Raw genomic sequence first — 19,339 nt, 5'->3', positions numbered from 1 at the left:
CATGCTCAATGGGTTGCAGATTCTTTATGTACTATTAGAGCATAACTTCATCACTCTCTTGAGCAGCGTGCGGAGTATCGTTTCCATGCCCAGGAATCCTTTCGAACACAGATTGGTGGCAGATGTAACAAACATTTCTTTGCTTCTCATGGCCCATCTCATGCCAGAGATAGTGTCAGGTAGTTGCAGGATTCACATGGCACTCTTCACTCATACTCATGGTTAGACAGATTGCCACCGATTTCTATTGCCAGCTTCTTAGTGCTGAGCCGCATTCTGATCTGAGACACAGTGCACAGAGTAAGGTTTGGAATGCATTGCCACATTTGATCACCGAGGAGATGTGTGCCGCTCTAGATGCCCCTTTTTCTATGCAGGAGTTCAGTCATGCTCTTCATGCCTTACCTCATGGTAAGTGTCCAGGGGAGGATGGCCTCTCCCCTGTTTTTTTCACTACTTTTTGGGATGAGATTGGGGCTGAGATAACATCGGCTTTGCAAGAGATGTGGGACACTACTTAATAGAAGATCAAAATTAAAAAAAAATCGACAAAACTTGTTTTAGTTGCCATTCGTTTTCTGCAATGGCATTTCATTTTCTTAATTTAGAAAAGTCAAATTGTTCTGAGGGTTTGCGACATGATGGTGTACTATTGCGTTAATAAAATTTAGGTTGTGGATATTAGAATATCACTGATAAATGTCAACTAATGAATTTTGTATGTTCTTAGTTTGTTTATCTTCTAAATTGTTTACCCATGGTTGTAAGACCCTCACTCCAGTCCTACCTGAGCTTTTGATCGAGTCCAGCCTTCGTGAAACGTGGTCAAGGAAGACCCAGTTAACCCACAAAACCACCCAATTATCATGGTTGGCCATGTCATGGCCAAGATACTTGTGTCACTAATGGAGGCACATCTCAGCAGAGCTGCAGGGAATCTGTACCATGCGCCTGACAGGCCGTCAGTGAGATCATTTCATAATGGACAATATCGTATCGACAAGGAAGCAAAACATTGATGACAAAGTTGTATTGTTGCTTTGTGAGAAGGCCAGAACGTGGGAATACACATACCTAGGAGTGATATTCTTAGGCCCAAAAGTCCTCATGAAACCATCAAGAGAGGTGACAGTTGGAGAGGCGATTCTCCAAGCACAAGCATGTCCAAATAAAGTCCCACCCATTAGTTAGGCCAGAAGCCATGTATTGAGCACGGTTGTTTCACCTGATTGGAATTCGATAGAGGTTTTATAATTCATGATGCTTTTATGACTCAAAGGCAGAATACCCTTCATCCCTCACTACATTGTTCTAGCAAAGTTTGCCTCTCCATTTAGATGCCTCATTATTACCCCAATTGAGGGCAGAAAACAGCTCTCTTGGCTAATTGTGTTTTCATGGATCTAACACCACAAGGGGTTAAAATTGTTGGTACATGGGAGCAATGAGTTGGATGAGAGCACATGGTCTCTCTACAAACGCTTTGCTGCTGTTTCAGTATTTTGGGCAGCCCCATGTATTATCGAGTCAGAAATCGAATAGATTCATAAGAGAGAGCTTTTGGCAGATATTCATCCTTAAGACATGGATACAGCCAGAGACACTTCCATTCTCAGAATGAGCTCATATGGAGATCAGTTTCTCACAGTGATGGGATCATCTAGATGCATTGGGGTTACAAGTACTTCAAAACATTTAATATACAAGACGACTGATGATTCAGGGGTCCTATAGGAGTGAACGTGTACTTAATCATACACAGTTAAGGATCATAGGAGTTAAAAATCAGGATCAATATTGTACTCTATCTGGTATCTGAGGAGCCATGGTCCCTCAAGGTTGGCGGAGGTCAGCCTATTAGTCTTGGGATAAACACACTTTCCTCTCACAGTCTTCTACAGGGATAGTTTTGCATCACTATCTTCGGTAGCAATGATGCCATTTATTGACGTCCGTATGTTTTGGATGACTTTTGATTCTTGTATATTTTATTATGTTTGATAGAAAATCTCCTTTTTAAGGAGAAACTTGCCTGTATCAGGATACAGTCAGTGGTGTGATTATATGTGATTATATTTTCTTTCTGGAAAACACTGGAACTTTCACATGGTATTAATGTTTGCTCTCAGCTGCTTATCTTTGTGTAGTGGACCAAGGGCAGTAGAGGTGATAAAAAAGTATTCAGAGAGGCTTGGGGGAGCGAGCGTATTTGCTACAGCTGTAGTGCATGATGACGCTTTTGAGATTCAGCAGATCCTGAAGAAGTGGAGTGATCAAGACAAAGTTCAGCTCATCATTACAACCGGTCAGTGTCCTAACACTTGAAAGTTTTGGAATGTATTGGTGCTTGCAAGTCTCCCCCAATCCTAACTAATCATCAGTTTTAGCACATAATTAGCAAAAGGTAATTGTTCCACTGCAGGTGGAACAGGGTTTACACAACGTGACATTACTCCGGAGGCAACAAGACCATTACTGCATAAAGAGGCACCTAGTCTTGTACAGGTCATGCTGCTAGAGAGCCTGAAGGTGTGAAACTCTAAAATTAGTAGAGACTGTATATTGTTTCACAAGTAAAGGCTGACTTCTGCTTGGAATGCTCACACACGTTTGCAATTGCATCACTAGTTTGATACCTGATTTATTAACGTGTGTCCTATGTGCCAATACAGGTAACACCAACTGCAGTGTTATCACGCGCCGTTGCAGGCATCCGTTGTTCTACTTTGGTAAGCACAAGAAAACTGCACAGAAAAATGTGGAATTATTAAAAAACAAGCTCAGTAAGGGCACACAGGCCATGTCAAAGTAGCAAAATTGCTTGCATGTATGGGTGGGGGCATCCGTGTGGGTGTGGATTGGTGGGTGAGTGAGGAAGAATTACAGAACCAGCTTATTTGGCGGAACAGGTAATCTCAAATTAGCAGACTGATTGTGTGCGTGCATGTGTGCGCGTACGTCGGTGGGGGAAATGTAGTATCCATCACAATATAGTGTGTTCCAGGGTGGCATGTTGCTCATATACAGTAGCAAAATGGAGTTCTTTATGATTTGAGAAAAGCTCTCTCTCTCGTGTCAACAGATAGTAAACATGCCTGGAAACCCAAATGCCGTAGCAGAATGCTTGGAAGCACTGATGCCAGCTCTGCCACATGCATTGAAGCAGCTCAAAGGTGACAAGAGAGAGAAACACCCTTTACATGTACCTCACCTTATGTCGGCAGGTGCTCTCGATGTTTGGGATGCGAGCTACAGAGCAGCAGCAGCAGCTTCACAAGGTCCACAAGAGGGGAATGATTCTTCAAGGGAGCGGGGCTGCTCTTGCTCACATTAGATCACTCACAGGAATTTTTGCATGTGGTTAGGGGCCTCTTCATTATTTGGGAGAATTTCTGCAGAGGGTTTCTTTGTGTGCTTGTTAATAATATGCAGTGATCTTAATTTTGGGTGCAAAAGGTCTTTTGAGTGGCAGATTGTCTATGAGAATCATTGATAAGATGGGAATGAAATCCATTGGATTTCAACTTGCCTTGGAAGTCTTAAGTCTAAGAATTCATGATTTATATATATATATAAAACCGGTTGATACATGGGACTAGTGAAGAAAAGGACATTTCCTCTTTTTTGTTTTTGTTTTTTTTGGGGTTTTTTGGTTTGGATTTCTAGCACTGTTCAGAACTGCTTAAACCAAAAGGGGATCACAGTGTCATGATGATCAAGGAAGGAGGATCACAAATTCTAGATATCTGAGTGTAATTTACTCCTGTTGCTGTCAAAGTTACTTTTATTGTTCTCCGAGCAATCACAGAGATGTGTCAAATTGCACTGAGTAGCATGAGTTGAAAGCCAAAACTAGTAGTTTCCTACAGGTAGCCAAGATGGGCAGAGTAGTCACATAACCAACCTTCATGTATGTGCCTATGCTACGCTTTATTTCTTAAGTGTAACACTAGTATTGACCTTTGGTGATGCTACAAAAGGATGGCACACAATAACTATATCATGGAAAGAAGCAAAAAAAAGAAAAATAAACCAACTAGCTACCTAGACAAAACAGCCATATGAAGCATGTGGAATGGCTGGAGCATGTGGTGTGATAAAAGAGTGCACATCTGAGGTCTAGCTGGTGAAGTGTAGCCTCTGCATCTATAGCGATATACAGGCTTTCTATATCCATTGCATGTGGCGGAGTGCTTTCACGTATGGATGCACCTCTCTCCCTACCTCAATGTGGAACTAATGTGATTTGCCCATGGATATGCCAAGCATGAATCTTTGGGTGTCATGGCATTTGGATAAATTCGTTTCTTGTCAATTGATCTCAGTATAGGTGTTGGGTAATCAGAGCTTCATGTGTGTGAAATAGCCTGCCCTTATGTTTATATGTTTGTGTGCGTATGAATCAACTCTTATCGGTGGATAAGATAGGTGTGCCACAGGTCATTAGTTTGTGTGTGTGTGTGAGATTTGATCTAGTCAAAGATAAGGCTCGGTGCCTACAAAAAGGCATTGTACTGGATGAATCATGATCACAACATCTAATCAATCCTATTTGAGTCGTGCAAATCGTCTCTCTTTAATCTTATCATCTCTCTATTTGAGTCGTTCAAGTCCTATCATTGGTCGTATATGCCCTCGTGTTGCATTCTACCGATGTTAATACCCCTCGACTCAAGTCCTATCGTTAGTCGTATATGCCCTCTTGTTGCATTCTACCGATGTTAATACCCCTCTCTCTCTGTCTCTCTCTCTCTCTACTATAGCACCCACCATGGATCCCCCATAACCAGTGCGTTCTCTGCTAGCGCCAACTCGAGAAAGCTCAGAGTTGGTATCAGAGCTTGTTGCTTTGTTTTGAGCACCTAGGTGGAGAAGACGTAGTGCTGAAGATGGCTGGCATTGAAGGCAGCATCAAAGGAGGCGGCGCTCCACGGGCTCACTAGCTCCAGCAACACCATCGTTCTTGCCGCTGCAATACAGCCGACACCACTCTCATCCCCTCCCACGTAGCAAGAGCAAGCAAGCCCGGCTTCTGTGCCTCTACCCTCCGTCGCCCTCCAAGCTTGCAACTACCAGCAACAAACAGTCAGGCCTCCCTTTCCGCCATCGCTCCCATTCGCTGTCTCTTCTTGGCGACCCACTTCTTGCTGCTGCTCGTGTCCTGAGCCTCAGCCCTGCAACATTGTCTCCCGACAAAGCCTCTGCACGGGAGCTTTCATTGGGCAATGGGAGGTGTTCATATGTCGTGCATACTTCCTTCATAATATACTTGCCTTGAGCTATACAAGGCAATTTACATGAATGCATCACTTCAAGTTTTCACCACGAGGGAGCTAAAAACTTTGTAAAGGATTTAGACCCTACTCTTAGATGTAAACCAAGAGTAAGACCTATCCTCAATCATGGGCAATCTTGACAAATTTGATGACAAATTATTCCATACTTGGCATACAAAAATCAAATTCATTCTAATGAAAAAAGGACTCTCAAATATAGCCAATGGAAATGAAAAAAAAGCCAACCACAAGGGATCGTGAGGTATGTGATGAAAACACATTCGCAACGACTGCTTTGGACTTGAGTGATAACTTTATTCATCACATAGATGGGTTTGATACATCCAATGAAAGCTCGGGAAGAACTTAATAAGTTGTTTGGAGCAAATGCAAAGAATTCTAAAATTAGTCGTCTCATAAGTTTCTTTGACTTAAAGATGAAACCTGATGGTTTTGTTCCAGCTCATCTAAATTATATACAAAGCACACTAAGCCAACTTCAAGCATCAAGATGCCTACATGAGAAGATACAGTCATTGCTATACTTCTAAAAAGTCTACCACATGAAGATTATGGCAATCTTGTCACAACCCTCTCAAATCTTCTCTCTCAAATTGGTGGATGTCGAATCTTCAACATTAGAAGAGGAGAAAAAGGTAAAGAAAAGACAAGCACAAGGGGTCTCCCATGACAATGAAGGGGCCTACTACACCAAGAACTACAAGGGATCTTTATCAACAAAGGGCAACTTCAAAGGCAAAGGAGCATTAAAGTGTGATTTTTGTGGAAAACCACGCCATATTGAAAAGGGATGTTTTGCAAACAAAAGGTTTACTTTGCAGAAGATAAAGAAGAAGATGAGAAAGTACAAAAAAAAAAAAGCAGACTCTATTGTGGCCAACTTTATTGATTATGATTGCGTCCTTAACATTTTCTACACATACATGAGCTTTACACAACATTGTAAACCATCATGGCTAGCATACATGGTCATCATACCTTGGAAGGGTCCAACATTGTAAACCATCATTGTCATGTCCACATGGTCATTATACTTGTCATAAGTATCATCATTGTGGTTGAGCGTGGAATCATTCATTCATTCCGTAGCTTAGGTTCATTGGATGCAATTGCTCTCATTAGTCGTTCCACCTTTGCTGCAAAGGGGGGTTTGTTGGGTAATCAGAGCTTCATGTGTGTGAAATAGCCCTTACTTATGTTTATATGTTTGTGTGTGTATGAATCACCTCTAATCGGTGGATACGATAGGTGTGCCACATGTCATTAGTTTTTGTGTGTGTGTGTGTGTGTTTTGATCTGGTCAAAGATAAGACTCTATTCCTACAAAGAGGCCTTATACTCAATGAATCATGATCACAACATCTAATCAATCCTATTTGAGTCGTGTAAATCATCTCTCTTGAATCTTATCATATCTCTTTGCTCTCTCTCTCTCTCTCTCTCTCTCTCTCTCTCTCTCTCTCTCTACTATAGCACCCACCATGGATCTCTTCGATTCCCCATAACCAGTGCATTCTCGGCTAACCCGAGCTCTAGAAAACTCACAATAGGGGCTCATCCGTGATGGGAGTGTCTCTAGTTGTATATGGATGACTCTATTTAGTTCTTGCCTTGATAACACGCGTGGTATTGTCTCAGATTTTGCAATGGTGTGGCCAAGTACCTCCACCAACAGAATTTATAACATGCGTGGTATTCCCTAAATACTCAACAGTGGACTCAAGTTTCTTGTGCAAAGGGGTAGATTAGATAATGGTGATCTTCACTAGCAAGACCAGTGAAGTGCCTGTACTAGTACTGTTTTGTTCTCAAGTAATCCCCTCTCCTCTCCTTGCCCGGCCATACCTAGTTTTCCCTCCTACAGAGTCGGCCTCTGATACACATGCCATGCCTGCTCTTCCTCCCAAAAAGCGGGACTTTTTGCACTGCAGGATTTCCTCACATGCCATGGGACGGATGTGAGACACCTGCACTTCTTGCCCCTATGGCCAAGCTACCCTTTTAAGGTCCTTTATTGGGTTTTTCACTTTCATTAGAAAAAGACCTTTGTCCTTAATATAATAATGACTCTCCTCTTTGCAAGATTATTACTTGTTTGTTTTTAACATTTTAATAGCTCCTTTATGAAGCCCTTGTTGCTTTGTTTTGTTTTATGAGCCAGGGTTTACATGACACAAAATGTGCGCCGTAATCTCGTAACACAAAATGTGTCCCCTAAACTCGTGAAAAGGAGAACGCTATGTGTTCTAATATCAAGAGCTTTTTATGCTTTGCTCTATGCCAGAAATGACATGAAGCTATGCTTACATGCAAGCATACATTATGCAAGCTCTTTGCCATCTACTTAGCTCTATAGTGCTTTATACATGCTTTTTTCTTGAAGTCCTGGATAGCCTTTTTCGTAATGATATACCCGTTGAACATAATCACTTGTTGAGTGCTTGTTAAACATGTTAGTAATTGGGTCGGATATTCAAATTTTTCAAGCTTTTGTGATGGCCATGTGTAGATGGTGATGATTGCCTTTGGTTAATTACTTCAAATAATTATTCATTGCTAGCCCTTGCTAGTTACAAAAGATGTACTAAGACTTCGGCTTGACTCTAGAGCACATGACCTATGCCTTGTTTTTTGCAAGGTTTATGCTACATGCATGACTTTCTGGCTAGGTAATCTTGTTCCTATAGTTAAGATGGTATGCGATAACATATTTGCTTTCTTTAATGCATCTAATCTTGTTCTTGTAGTTAGGATCGTATGTGATAACATATTTTCTTTCTTTAACGCATCTAATCTTGAAAAATATTATGTATATATTGCTCTTCCCATTTGAATATCTTGTGGCAAAGGTGGTTACCTCTAGTTGTATGTCTTGTTCTTACCTTTATCTATATGTAACTATATTAATATGTTTAAACAAATGGTTGGTACTATGCAAATCACAATGTTAAATGTGTGACCTTGATAATAAGAATGTAGACACTTGCCTTCCCAACTTTCACAACAATCTTGTGTTGTTGGATGGTGGCAAGTAACAGTTATGACTCCTCGCATTTTGGTTGTGGTTCAATGGTAGTGACATCATTGGTTCATTCATATTAGCCTACCCTTTTCCCTCTGAAGTCGGTTTTGACTTGTATACTCAATTGTAGGTGTAAAAACTAGGAAGGTTTTCTTGGTTATTCAATTTTCCTTTATGTTGTGGGAAGTGAATGGCTATGCCACTTTGTATGTTAACTTGGCTTAACTATAGTATTTGTGACATTGACAACACAATGTTGTTTAGCTTCTAATTTGTAGTTTATAGCTTGGATTGGTGTAACTCTACGATTTTTAACATCTAACACACTTAATCATACCATGTATACTTTAGCCTTTATATTGTTCTTCATTTTGGGCTTGGTTCTATCTACACAATCCTAGTGTGCCTTGTGGCTTGATTGTTTTCTAAGTTATTCAGTTTTTATTTATGTTGTGGGAAGTGAATGGCTATGCCACTTTTTATGTTAACTTAGCTTAACTATGCTATTTGTGACATTGACAACACAATGTCGTTTAACTTTTTAGTCTATATCTTGGCTTGGTTGAACTTTGTGGATTTTTTGCCATCTAATACACTCAATCATATCATAAATACTTCGACATTTATATTGTTCTTTGTTTTGGGCTTGGATCTATCTACACAATCCTAGTGTGTCTTGTGGCCTGATTGGTGGTTAGCATAGAACTCTCAAAGGTAACTTTTTTCCTACAAAGTTATATCGGCATTTTCATATCTTGGAAATCCCTCTTCGGTGAAGAAAAAGCATGTTATTTTGGGTATCTAGAGTCGAAAACGTAGTCTCTGCAATGTTTTCACAAATACTTTGCAAAAGTGTTCCCAGTGATAATTTTTTATTGTGCAATGTTTTTGTGCATATTTTGCACAGTCCATTGTACATAATGGTTGATTTGAAGTGCCTACAGAGATTTTGGGACCTATTCATGTATGTAATATGTATTTTGTTATGGTTAGTTCACATAAAGTGGTTGCATAACAAGTTTGTTGTAGTTTTGCATAAAGTGGTTGCATAACAAGTTTGTTGTAGTTTTGCGTAAAGTGGTTGCATAACAAGTTTACTATAGTGCTTGTAATTGTGCATGTAACTCTCAGACAGATTATTGAAGATTGCAAGATTGATGAGAGTGAAAAAGTTACTGGAAGTTTTGTTTGGTACATAATACCATATTTTTTGTACAGTAAAAGTTACTAGAGGTAATAATATTTGACAGTTTATTCCATATTGTGATCGAGAAGCTGGATAAGAATAAGTTCCAAGCATGGAAGTTCAGGATGACAAACTTCCTCATGGAAAAAAGATATTAGGAGTTTATTATAGGTGATAAGAAGGAGCCAGAGTTCCCTCACAAGAATCCTACTCCACAATAGGTAACATGCCTTTAAGGCATGTCATGAGAGGACGAGCAAAGTTATGTATTGGCTCTCTATTAGTGTGTTAGATTCTGTGATTGGCCATATACATGATGCAACAACACTTAAAGATGCGTAGAATACCTTGGTTAAGTTATATAGCACAAATACCAACGTTAGAAAGATGTAATTAAAGCAAGAGCTACATAATATGCAAAGGAATAAGGTGTGTATCAATGATTACTCATTGAAGATTAATTAAAGGGCTTGTAGATGTCCTTGTCTCTCTATTGGAGCAACAATTGATTATAATGACTTGGTGTCGGTTACTTCCAGATGTCCTTGTCTCTTTGTTAGAGCAACAATTGATTGTAATGATTTGGTGTCGGTTACTTTGAATGGACTTCAAAAAGACTATGATCAGTTTAGGACGTCAATCTAAACTCGAGAAAATTTTCCAAACATTCAAGAACTCAGAGACCTTTTGATTAGTGAATATGAGGAGTAAATTATCATCCAATAAGATGTAGGAGTAGGCCTTTCACTGTAACACATGTAGAGGTAAGAAAAATTTTTGTTTAGAGGCCGATGTACAAGCTAATATAGAAACAAGAATCATGGACAACAACAATTCCAATTCACAAACATGTCAAACATGCCACTTTAGAGGCAGAAGGAACCAGGGAAGCCGAGGTGGATGGTAAAGATATCAGAGTGAAAGTAGCATAGAGTGCTATTATTGTGGGTGGTGGCCAACCAAGGCATATAACAAAAGACTACTATAAAAAGATGAATGACATAAAAAGTAAGAAGTTGATATGAGAGAATTATGCATTGTCAAGTGAACACACTAAATATAGAAGTAATTAGCTATTTGTGATATAGTGTATGCTAAAGATAGAAGTGAGTAGCTATAGTATATGCTTAGTTCCACAACTACGAATGCATCAAATTGAGGTGATTTATGGTATTTGTAGCTATAGTATATGCTTAGTTTCAGGACTACAATTGCATCAAACTCAGGTGATTTATGGTATTGGTGCATCTAACCACATGACTAGCCATGGTGAGTGGTTCAGAGAATTAAGGGATTTGGAAGACCCAGGTTATGTAGAAACTGGTGATAATACAACACACCCTATTGTTCATGTTAGTGATGTTTCATTGTCTATGTAGGAGGAAAAAATGAAGTACTTTACTGATGTGCTTCATGTCCCAAACATAACAAAGAACCTAGTTTTTGTTAGTCAAATGATTCAGCACGATCTACAAGTGAGGTTTAATCCTCATAGATGCTATGTGGAGGATTTCAATAATGCGGCTTGGTTGCAAAGGAAAATAGAGTTTGCATAATGTTTACATTGGGGATGTAATCATGCCTAAAGCGAATGTCGTAATATTTACACATATGGTACGGGTCTAGTATGGTAGACATTGATATTTGGCATAAATGCATGGTACGCGTGATTGCACATGGTACACACGTGATTGTAGACATTAATATTTAAACACATTGGACATATCAATATTCAGCATGTGAATAATATGCAAACCCAAAGTATTGTTACATGTTTGCCAAAATTCAAAGTGGATGGAATGCATAGATTATGTGAAGTGTGCCAATTAGGCAAGTAGGATAAGCATGTACTTCTTCATAATAAGCACATAACTCAAAGATCTTGGATATGGTTATATTTAGAGACTAACAAAGGTGTCAATAAGAGATATCATTATTATGCATTTTTCATTGATAACTTTTCATGAAAGAGAAAGGTGAAGTGTTTACTCACTTTAGAGCTTCAAAGCTATGGTAGAGAAAGACAAAGGCATGCACATAAATTGCCTGCGGGTAGATGGTGGGGGAGAATATTTCTCCAAGGAATTCAGTGATATGACTATTTGAGACAGCATGTGATAAAGAGGTAATTTTTATGCAGGTACATCCCATAGCAAAATAGGATTGCAAAAAGAAAAAACATGCATATTGAAGAAGTTCCCTGTGCATTAAAGGGATGCCTCATTATCTTCAAGCTGAAGTAATATCAACTACAATTTATATTATGAATAGGATGCCCACAGTAGCAATCCATAGCATGATGCCAAAATAAAAGTTTGTTGGAAAAAAAATAGATTTGATGCACTTGAAAGTGTTTGGGTGCATTTCTTATGTACATGTACTAGATGATGTAAGAAGTGAGGTATATCCCATGTCAGAAAATGTGTATTCGTTATTCTCTTAAGAAAAAAGATTATAGATGTTATAACCCCACTACGCATGAGATACAAGCGAGCAAGGATTTTGTGTTTGTTGATGAGATGAGTAGCTGGTATACACTAGTGAAGGATTATATAGAGACTAAAGCAAAGAATTAGATGGGTGCTCAAAATGCTGAGTAGTAATCATAGACACTTAGTAGACTAGAAGAGTCCTCTAGTAGTGGGTCTATTGTGAGACCCTGAGTAGGCAGGTTAAGGTTAAATGTTAGATGTTTTGTTGTGTCAATTGGTGGTACTACAAGTACTGAAAATTTAGCAAGTTCACATGTATTACGTAAGGGAAAAGAAAAGGTAAATTTTCCTTTTATAATGCATGATATTTTAGTAGGTCACTCCTTTGTTGATGGAGATAGTGGCTCAAAATAGAGCCATGATGAGGAGTTTGAGATTTATTATTATACCCGGAGTACAAAGATCCAAAGTAGTATTGACAACACTTGACAGTGACCCAGGTGTACACATAGGTCTACTAGAGTTAGATATCTAGTGGACATGTTGAGATATGATGAAAACCCATCATTATGCATATATGGTCAAATCTATATAAGACTTTCAAAAGAAACTTGACATAATCATTGGGAAGATGTTATGGATGAAAATATGGCTGCATTAGATGCTAATGAGACATGGAATTTGGTGCCTTTTCTTAAGGAAAATGAGGTAATTGATGTAAATGGGTCTACAAAGTGACGCATAATTCAGATGGTTCTGTTAGTAGTTACAAGGCAATATTGGTTTGCCAAGGGATATACACAGACATATGGCATCAAATATGAGGATACATTTAACCTTGTTACTAAGATGGCAACCGTGAGAGCAAACATTTATCCTATGGCAAGAGTTAAGGGATGGTCTTTACATCGGATGGATGATGTAAAGAATGCATTTTACATAGTGACTTATAGGAGGAAGTCTACATGGTGGATGTAAAGAAGGTATTTTTACATGATGACTTATAGGGAGAAAGTCTACATGGTGTAGCCCACCGGGATATGAGGATCATACATACCCACATTTTGTTTGCAAGTGGCATAAAGCCTTATATGGCTTGATACAGGCACCTAGAGAAAGGTAGGGGAGTATCTTGTAACTATTGGATTTTAGATATCCAATGCTCATTTCTCACTTTATGTGAGAAAGACTGATAGAGGGGTCATGCTAGTGGTCATCTCTATGTTGATAACTATTGCAGATGCATGACTTGAATATGTGCACCACTTGTCACCTTATAATTGATAGACAAATGGAAATGGTCAATTAAGTAATTGAAGTTATATTGAAGATGTATTGAGAATGCACCAACACTACTTGTGGTTGGAATATTTCATATCATGTATAAGAAAGTGTGAATACTAGTGTGGTAGCTCAGCAAGAAGACACATAAATATGTCTTTCAAGGGTTTACCAAAACATTCATATCTTGTGAATGGGAGTGGTATTTTAGCATTTCTCCTTTCAGGCATGTCTTCATGAATGTGGCAAACCTTAGAAAATTATTAAAATGATAAAAAATAACCTTAAATATAATTGATAAATCACCATAAGTAGAGGTACATCCAATATGAATTTACAAAATAGGTTCCTACATGTAACAAAAGAATGATCTCGACCCATTATAAATTTCTCCTAAACCTTACATAGTATTTAAGAGATGAAAGATAAATTTTTCATGATGATAAAAAAAATATTTCATTAATAATTAATTCAATTAAATTTACTTCTTAGAATCTCTTTTTAGTTGTTGAGTCTTTAACATCCAAAATGTGATAATAGTGTGAGATTCATAAGAATATGACACATCGAAAAGAGATACAACAAAAGAATGTACACTAGACAATGCAATAGAGAGAATGGAGAGAATTTTAAAATTATGATTATACCAAACAAGAGATAGGTACAATATGATGGTGATGTCCACTCGTACGCTCTAGTGTAGAGCTTAGATGGCGATCTAGACAGACTCTAGATGGAGGACGTACTGAGAGTATCTTCGATGGCAATCTAGACAGACTCTGGATAGAGGACGTACTAAGAGTATAGGGAATATATACTCACAAGCATTGGATGCCTTAGCTTGTTCCAACTATGTCCATTTATAATGCTGCAGGTAGTGCATTGGATGTGTCTAAGATGTAGGCGACTATGCTACATTGACACGGCTCACCGCCCGCATATCCATAATGTGTCCCAATTGACCACCGCCCACCACTAATGATGAAATTAGTATTCGAGAAAGTAATATTCCATATACCTTTTCAGATCGAAGGCCTTAGCTAATTCTTGTACCCTCATCATATCCTAACCAATGAAGATCATTTTTAAGGAGCATGATACAACCAATACTCCCTCAAAGAACAGCGAAAGTCACAGAGCTTAATGTGATTGAGCACAAGGTGAATGAAACAATGTGGGCAATCTGAAGGACATGCATTGGCACATGCAGCGGCATGCCTTGTGGTGGTAAGAGTTGTGGGCAATACATAGCCATATCTACAAAAGGTGTGTCTACATCATCATTTGAAGGCTATCGCAAGCACTCTAATGGTCTCATCAGACAATGGATGTGGTTTTTCCCTGATCATATGCTTTATTGCTATATTGTGGACACCAACATAGGCCCAAAGCCCAATCCACCACCCAAGATATGGCTAGTTGCTATGGCAACTAACCCCACAGATGAGGAGGTCTATTCATTATGGGAAGGTGGATACCAAGTAGAGGGCAAGAATGCAGAAGGTGTCATGCCCACCCCACCTAGTAGCATATACCTTTATACCCAACTGGAAGAACTTCTTTCTCACTCTTATGAATATTTTGCTAGATATATAATGCTCTACTACTAAACTATTATGTAACTACATTTACTTAGCCCTCTTTACATTCTTGTAGTTAGCCCTCTTTACATTCTTGTAGTTGCATATACACATGCACCAATTTTTTTATTTTTTTTTTCCAGAAAGGAGACTTCTATTAAGTATGAAATTTTTTTTACAAAATGGAGATTTCACACCAAGCAAGGTGGAGATCTCAACCAATAAGGAGCCCTGTGCTGCCCAATAGGGTCCCGAATGAGAGGATGTGAAAAAGATATCAATGTCCCACTCTCTCATTAAACTGGCCACGCTTCCTCTCCGCAGCCCTCGAAGATCCCTGGATTCCGGCCGCCTAGCCATAGTGGTGTGAATAATATCACTCCAAATTCTGCAAAGACACTGAGAAACAAGAACAGGAGTACCCTCAATGGCCTCGGTGCATCTAGCCTTATCTTCTAGGCTGAGATGCTAGCAATAATCTCCCAAGAGCTGTCTAACCTCTGTGCCGGAGGGACAAATGTGAAAGTGGCAAATCCTGAAGACAACACTGCCGAGCAACTCCTTGCCTAACCATAATGGCCAAGATCCTGTCAGTCCCCTCCAATCTCAGTAGGGCAGCTGAGGCCCAGACTATGTCAACCAAATGATAGAGCCAAAAGAAATGATAGCATCCCTCTTAATCCTACCAAAGAGGTGTGCAATCGCAGACCAAACCCTCTGTGCTTCCATGCATTCCCATAAACAATGGTAAACTGACTCCGAAACTCCTACACATCTAGGGCATGCTGGGCAAGCACCAGTAATAGACCTCCACTGATTGGTGGCCAGACCACCATGAAGAGAAACCCAGATAAAGGAGGAAATCTGTGGCTTCCTATAAGAATGCCACAATCTCCGCCAAAATACCCTCTGAATGTCAGTCGAAATGCCGTAAGATTCCCAATGGGGTCTAAGAGTAGGGACACTCTGAATGTGTCCCAAGATAAGATGTCTGGCATTCCGCACCGTATAACTAAAAAAAGGCATGCTTTTCAAAGGGTTACAACAAGCATCCTTCCACTCCCACTCACCGGGGTCCCAATGCAAATGTCTGATAGGGCAGCCACCATACAACCAAAGGCTAACACTCTCTGTGATCATCCTTGGGGGGAGTCAACAAAGACGTGCTTCCCTAACCTGCCAACAACTCTGACTGGACGAATCTGGGGGCCCTCAATAAGGTCTTGCACGTCACATCTCTCCAGTTGCCATCCATCCTGTACAGAAAAAAAGACCTGTACATCATCCTCCCTAGGCAAGGGGAGACCCATAACCTGAAGAGGAACACCTGTCCCAGAAAAAACCCCAAACCAAGAATGATGACGGCCTTTGGGCGACGAAGCTAGCCAATGTAGCCCTTATGAAAAATCCAGCACGAAGCGATAAACCAAGCCGTGGGGCTAGCAAAACTTGGTTAACCCCACCAAAGTTCTAGAGGCCAAGTCGAGCTTCCTCCTACTCGAGTGATGAAGTTTGCTTTTAATGCTTAAGAGCACTGGAGCAAACTGTTATGCAGGGGAGATGTCAACGCCCACCTGACAACCAAGGTATCTGGCGGCGCAGACTCCTCTCAATCCAAGTAAAACCAACATCTGTACCCCAATCTGTAAGAGGAGAATCACTGATCCAAAAACCAACTAACTTATGCCAATTGATAGTAGCTCTTGCTGCCAAACAAAAGGCCTCCAAGGCTGTCCGGAAAGCACATAAACAAGCATGTGAAGCCTCAAGAACAATGCCGTATCATCTACTAACTCAGAGTCCAAAAACTCTTCCTCCATGCATAAAGGCAGCCTGAGATCCACAACACCAGGGGTACCCCGAAGAAGAAACCTGCTCATAGCCTCAGCTAAAATGAGGTACAGTAAAGGGGCAAGGGGACGGCCCTGCCTCACTGAACGGGAAATCTGAAACTGCTCACCGCACCCCCCACTGGCTAAAATAGTGCTATGAGCCTCCCTGTATAGGCAGGACACCGCTCTGATCCAGTTTTGGGAAAACCCCATGTGTGCCATAGTGCCCTCCAAAAAATCCCAATCCACTCTGTCACATAAGCTTTTTCAAAATCAAGCAAAAGAATGGCAAGTGGTTGCTGACTAGACTTTGCCCACTCGACAGCTTCCCAGAAAGAAAAGATGTTATCAAATATACTCCTTCCTTAGAGGAACCCATTTTGGGTATCATGGATAGTCCTTTGGAGAATCGGATGCAACCTTATACTCAAGGCTTTAGCTAAGATTTTATATGCAGATCCAAGGAGGGTGGTGGGCCTCCATTGGTTGATGTCAGTCTTGTCCCCACTCTTGGGGACAAGGTGAATCAGCCCCTCCGTGAGGTATGGAGGCATCATACCTGACAAATATGATCCCAAAAATAAATAAAGAAGGCGGGAGAAAGACCATCATCCCCTGGGCATGAACCACTGGAAAGAGCATGCAGTGCATGAAGGAATTCATCCTTCGAGAAAGGGGCATCTAGGGAAGAACACATAGCATCTGTAATGAACCTGGGCATGCACTCCCAAACTTTCTGTCGTGCCACATCTCTCTGAGGAGAGGGCACCTCTGCAGTCAACAAAGATCGATAAAAATCTGAAGCAATACCCCTCACCTCATCAGGCTCAATCTGAACCTCACCCTGTGAATCCTGCAAGTACCTCATAGAATCCCTGCTATATGGGAAGACCTGTGTGCTGAAAAAAACTCTTTGTTGCATCTGCCACCCATCTGAGTCCAAAAAGCCTCGTTCGCATGAAAGGTGAATTGAGCCCTCCTGTCCATGGCCATTTGCGGCTCTGCTCTAACTGTGGTCAAGAGTTCTGTAATCCAAGACGCATGTGGATGCTTTTCATGTTCCCTCTGAAGAGCAGCAATCCTACGCCTAATAGCTCTCTCCTTGTCCAGAGCCTCCTTCTTCTTGGACAAGGCAGTGCTATGATAATGATGGCTGGTCCTCTCAAGAGCTAGCGCAATATTATGACGAGGATCAAGACTGTCACAAGATCTCCATATCTCTCTGATCTCAAGGGCTAGCGCAATATTATGACGAGGATCAAGACTGTCACAAGATCTCCATATCTCTCTGATCTCAAGGGAGATGTCAACATCTAGATAAAGAGAGTTAGGGATACGGACACGGGGAGAGGCCGAGCGAGCCCCAGGCTCCTTGAGACACAAAACGACGGGGCAATGATCGAATTTGGTGGTGCCAGGAGTAATAGCAATGGTGCCTCCTCTGTCGTCCAAGGACCAATCATCCACATAAAACCTGTCCAGACGTGCAAAGATGATCTCATCCCTGCTCCTGTGGTTATGGGCCAAGAGAAAGATAAGGAATTTGGCCTTCTCTCTGGAAGTCATCCTCACTCCGGCAATCCCTGCCAAAAAAGGAAAGCGTGGACCTCTCCCATGAGGTTCGCTCCAAAGGGTGTAAACCCCCTTCGCGTCCACCCTTCTTGTTCGAACGTTGCTCAACCATATTAATCTCCTCCCACTATCCAATGATCAACCTGGGGAATGACATTTGTAATACCCTTTCACCTCTCATGTTACGTGCATAGATATTCAAGATTCCCAATTTCTGACCCTCACGCATGATCAAGATCCACTGTGCTCTAGCAGGGATGATAACACCGTGTCCAATAACATGAGGCATAATAGATGCTGCCCACTGAAATGCAAACACCCCCTCTAGTCCCAATTGCCGAGAGGACTAGAAGGTGTGGCCAGAAAGCATCTTACCAGTTTTGCCACACTGAGATCTATCCAATTTGTGTTCCTGCAACAAAAGTACATCCATAGACCCTCCTGTAATAGCAGGGCGAAGTTGGTCCTTCAGAACGCGCTTCCTACCACCACACGAGTGGGAAGCCCTCCAAGGCCCTGAACATTCCATGAGATGATTCTCATGGAAGAGAAGAGGGTTTGACCCCCGATCTAAGAAGACGATGCGCATAGCTTGAGGACGCATCTCATAATGCTAGAGGACGGGAAAATCCACGGGGCAAAGTCCACTAACATGCCCTTGTCTGAGGCCCTGCACAGTACCTGCATATGTACGAGAAACCTATTTGCCCTGCGGGGCATCAAGGGCAATGGCATCATGATGAAAATCCTGTAATACATGATCCCCACTACGCTGAACATCCTACATATCGCCTCCTCCAAGTAGAGAGGACTCAACAAAATCATACTGATCTGAGATATCATCTCTCTGCAAAGATGTATCAGCAGAGCAGCTGACACATCCCTCTGACAAGAAACATCACCTGTCTGTACATGATCCGAGGAGGCCTTCCCATCAATTGCATCAGGGGTGCGGGCATTAGAGACAGCTTGCCACACCTGGCGGACTGAAGGATGGGAAGGAACCAAGGGGGTGGCACCTGAGAAGCACGCTACGAGGCCTCCTGCGACCTCGAGCCCGAGGACAATCTCGAGAAAAGTGGCCCTGTTGGTGATAAACTCGGCACTGATCGGGTTTACCTACAATCTCCATACGTT

The 19,339-nt window shown here is 41.0% G+C and overlaps 1 protein-coding gene across 2 annotated transcripts in view; it reads left to right on the top strand.

The window, feature by feature from the left end:
• B73 (molybdopterin biosynthesis CNX1 protein / molybdenum cofactor biosynthesis enzyme CNX1 (CNX1)) overlaps nucleotides 1-3,589 on the top strand; it is a 135,929-nt gene extending 132,340 nt beyond the window's left edge. For both annotated transcript variants that reach the window (XM_086780983.1, XM_086780982.1), the window contains 4 exons: nucleotides 2,148-2,305; nucleotides 2,423-2,529; nucleotides 2,673-2,729; nucleotides 3,083-3,589. In XM_086780983.1, coding sequence (XP_086637109.1) covers nucleotides 2,148-2,305; nucleotides 2,423-2,529; nucleotides 2,673-2,729; nucleotides 3,083-3,334 — 574 coding nt within the window. In that variant the 3' untranslated portion in view covers nucleotides 3,335-3,589. The remainder of the gene's footprint in view (nucleotides 1-2,147; nucleotides 2,306-2,422; nucleotides 2,530-2,672; nucleotides 2,730-3,082) is intronic.
• Nucleotides 3,590-19,339: the final 15,750 nt, after the last annotated feature.

The sequence above is a fragment of the Cibotium barometz genome, chromosome 42 (assembly GCF_041138505.1).
Source record: "Cibotium barometz isolate CiBa-2024 chromosome 42, ASM4113850v1, whole genome shotgun sequence".
NCBI lineage: Eukaryota > Viridiplantae > Streptophyta > Polypodiopsida > Cyatheales > Cibotiaceae > Cibotium > Cibotium barometz.
Note: the sequence above shows the minus strand (reverse complement) of the source record. Positions and strands in the feature narration are given on the sequence as shown.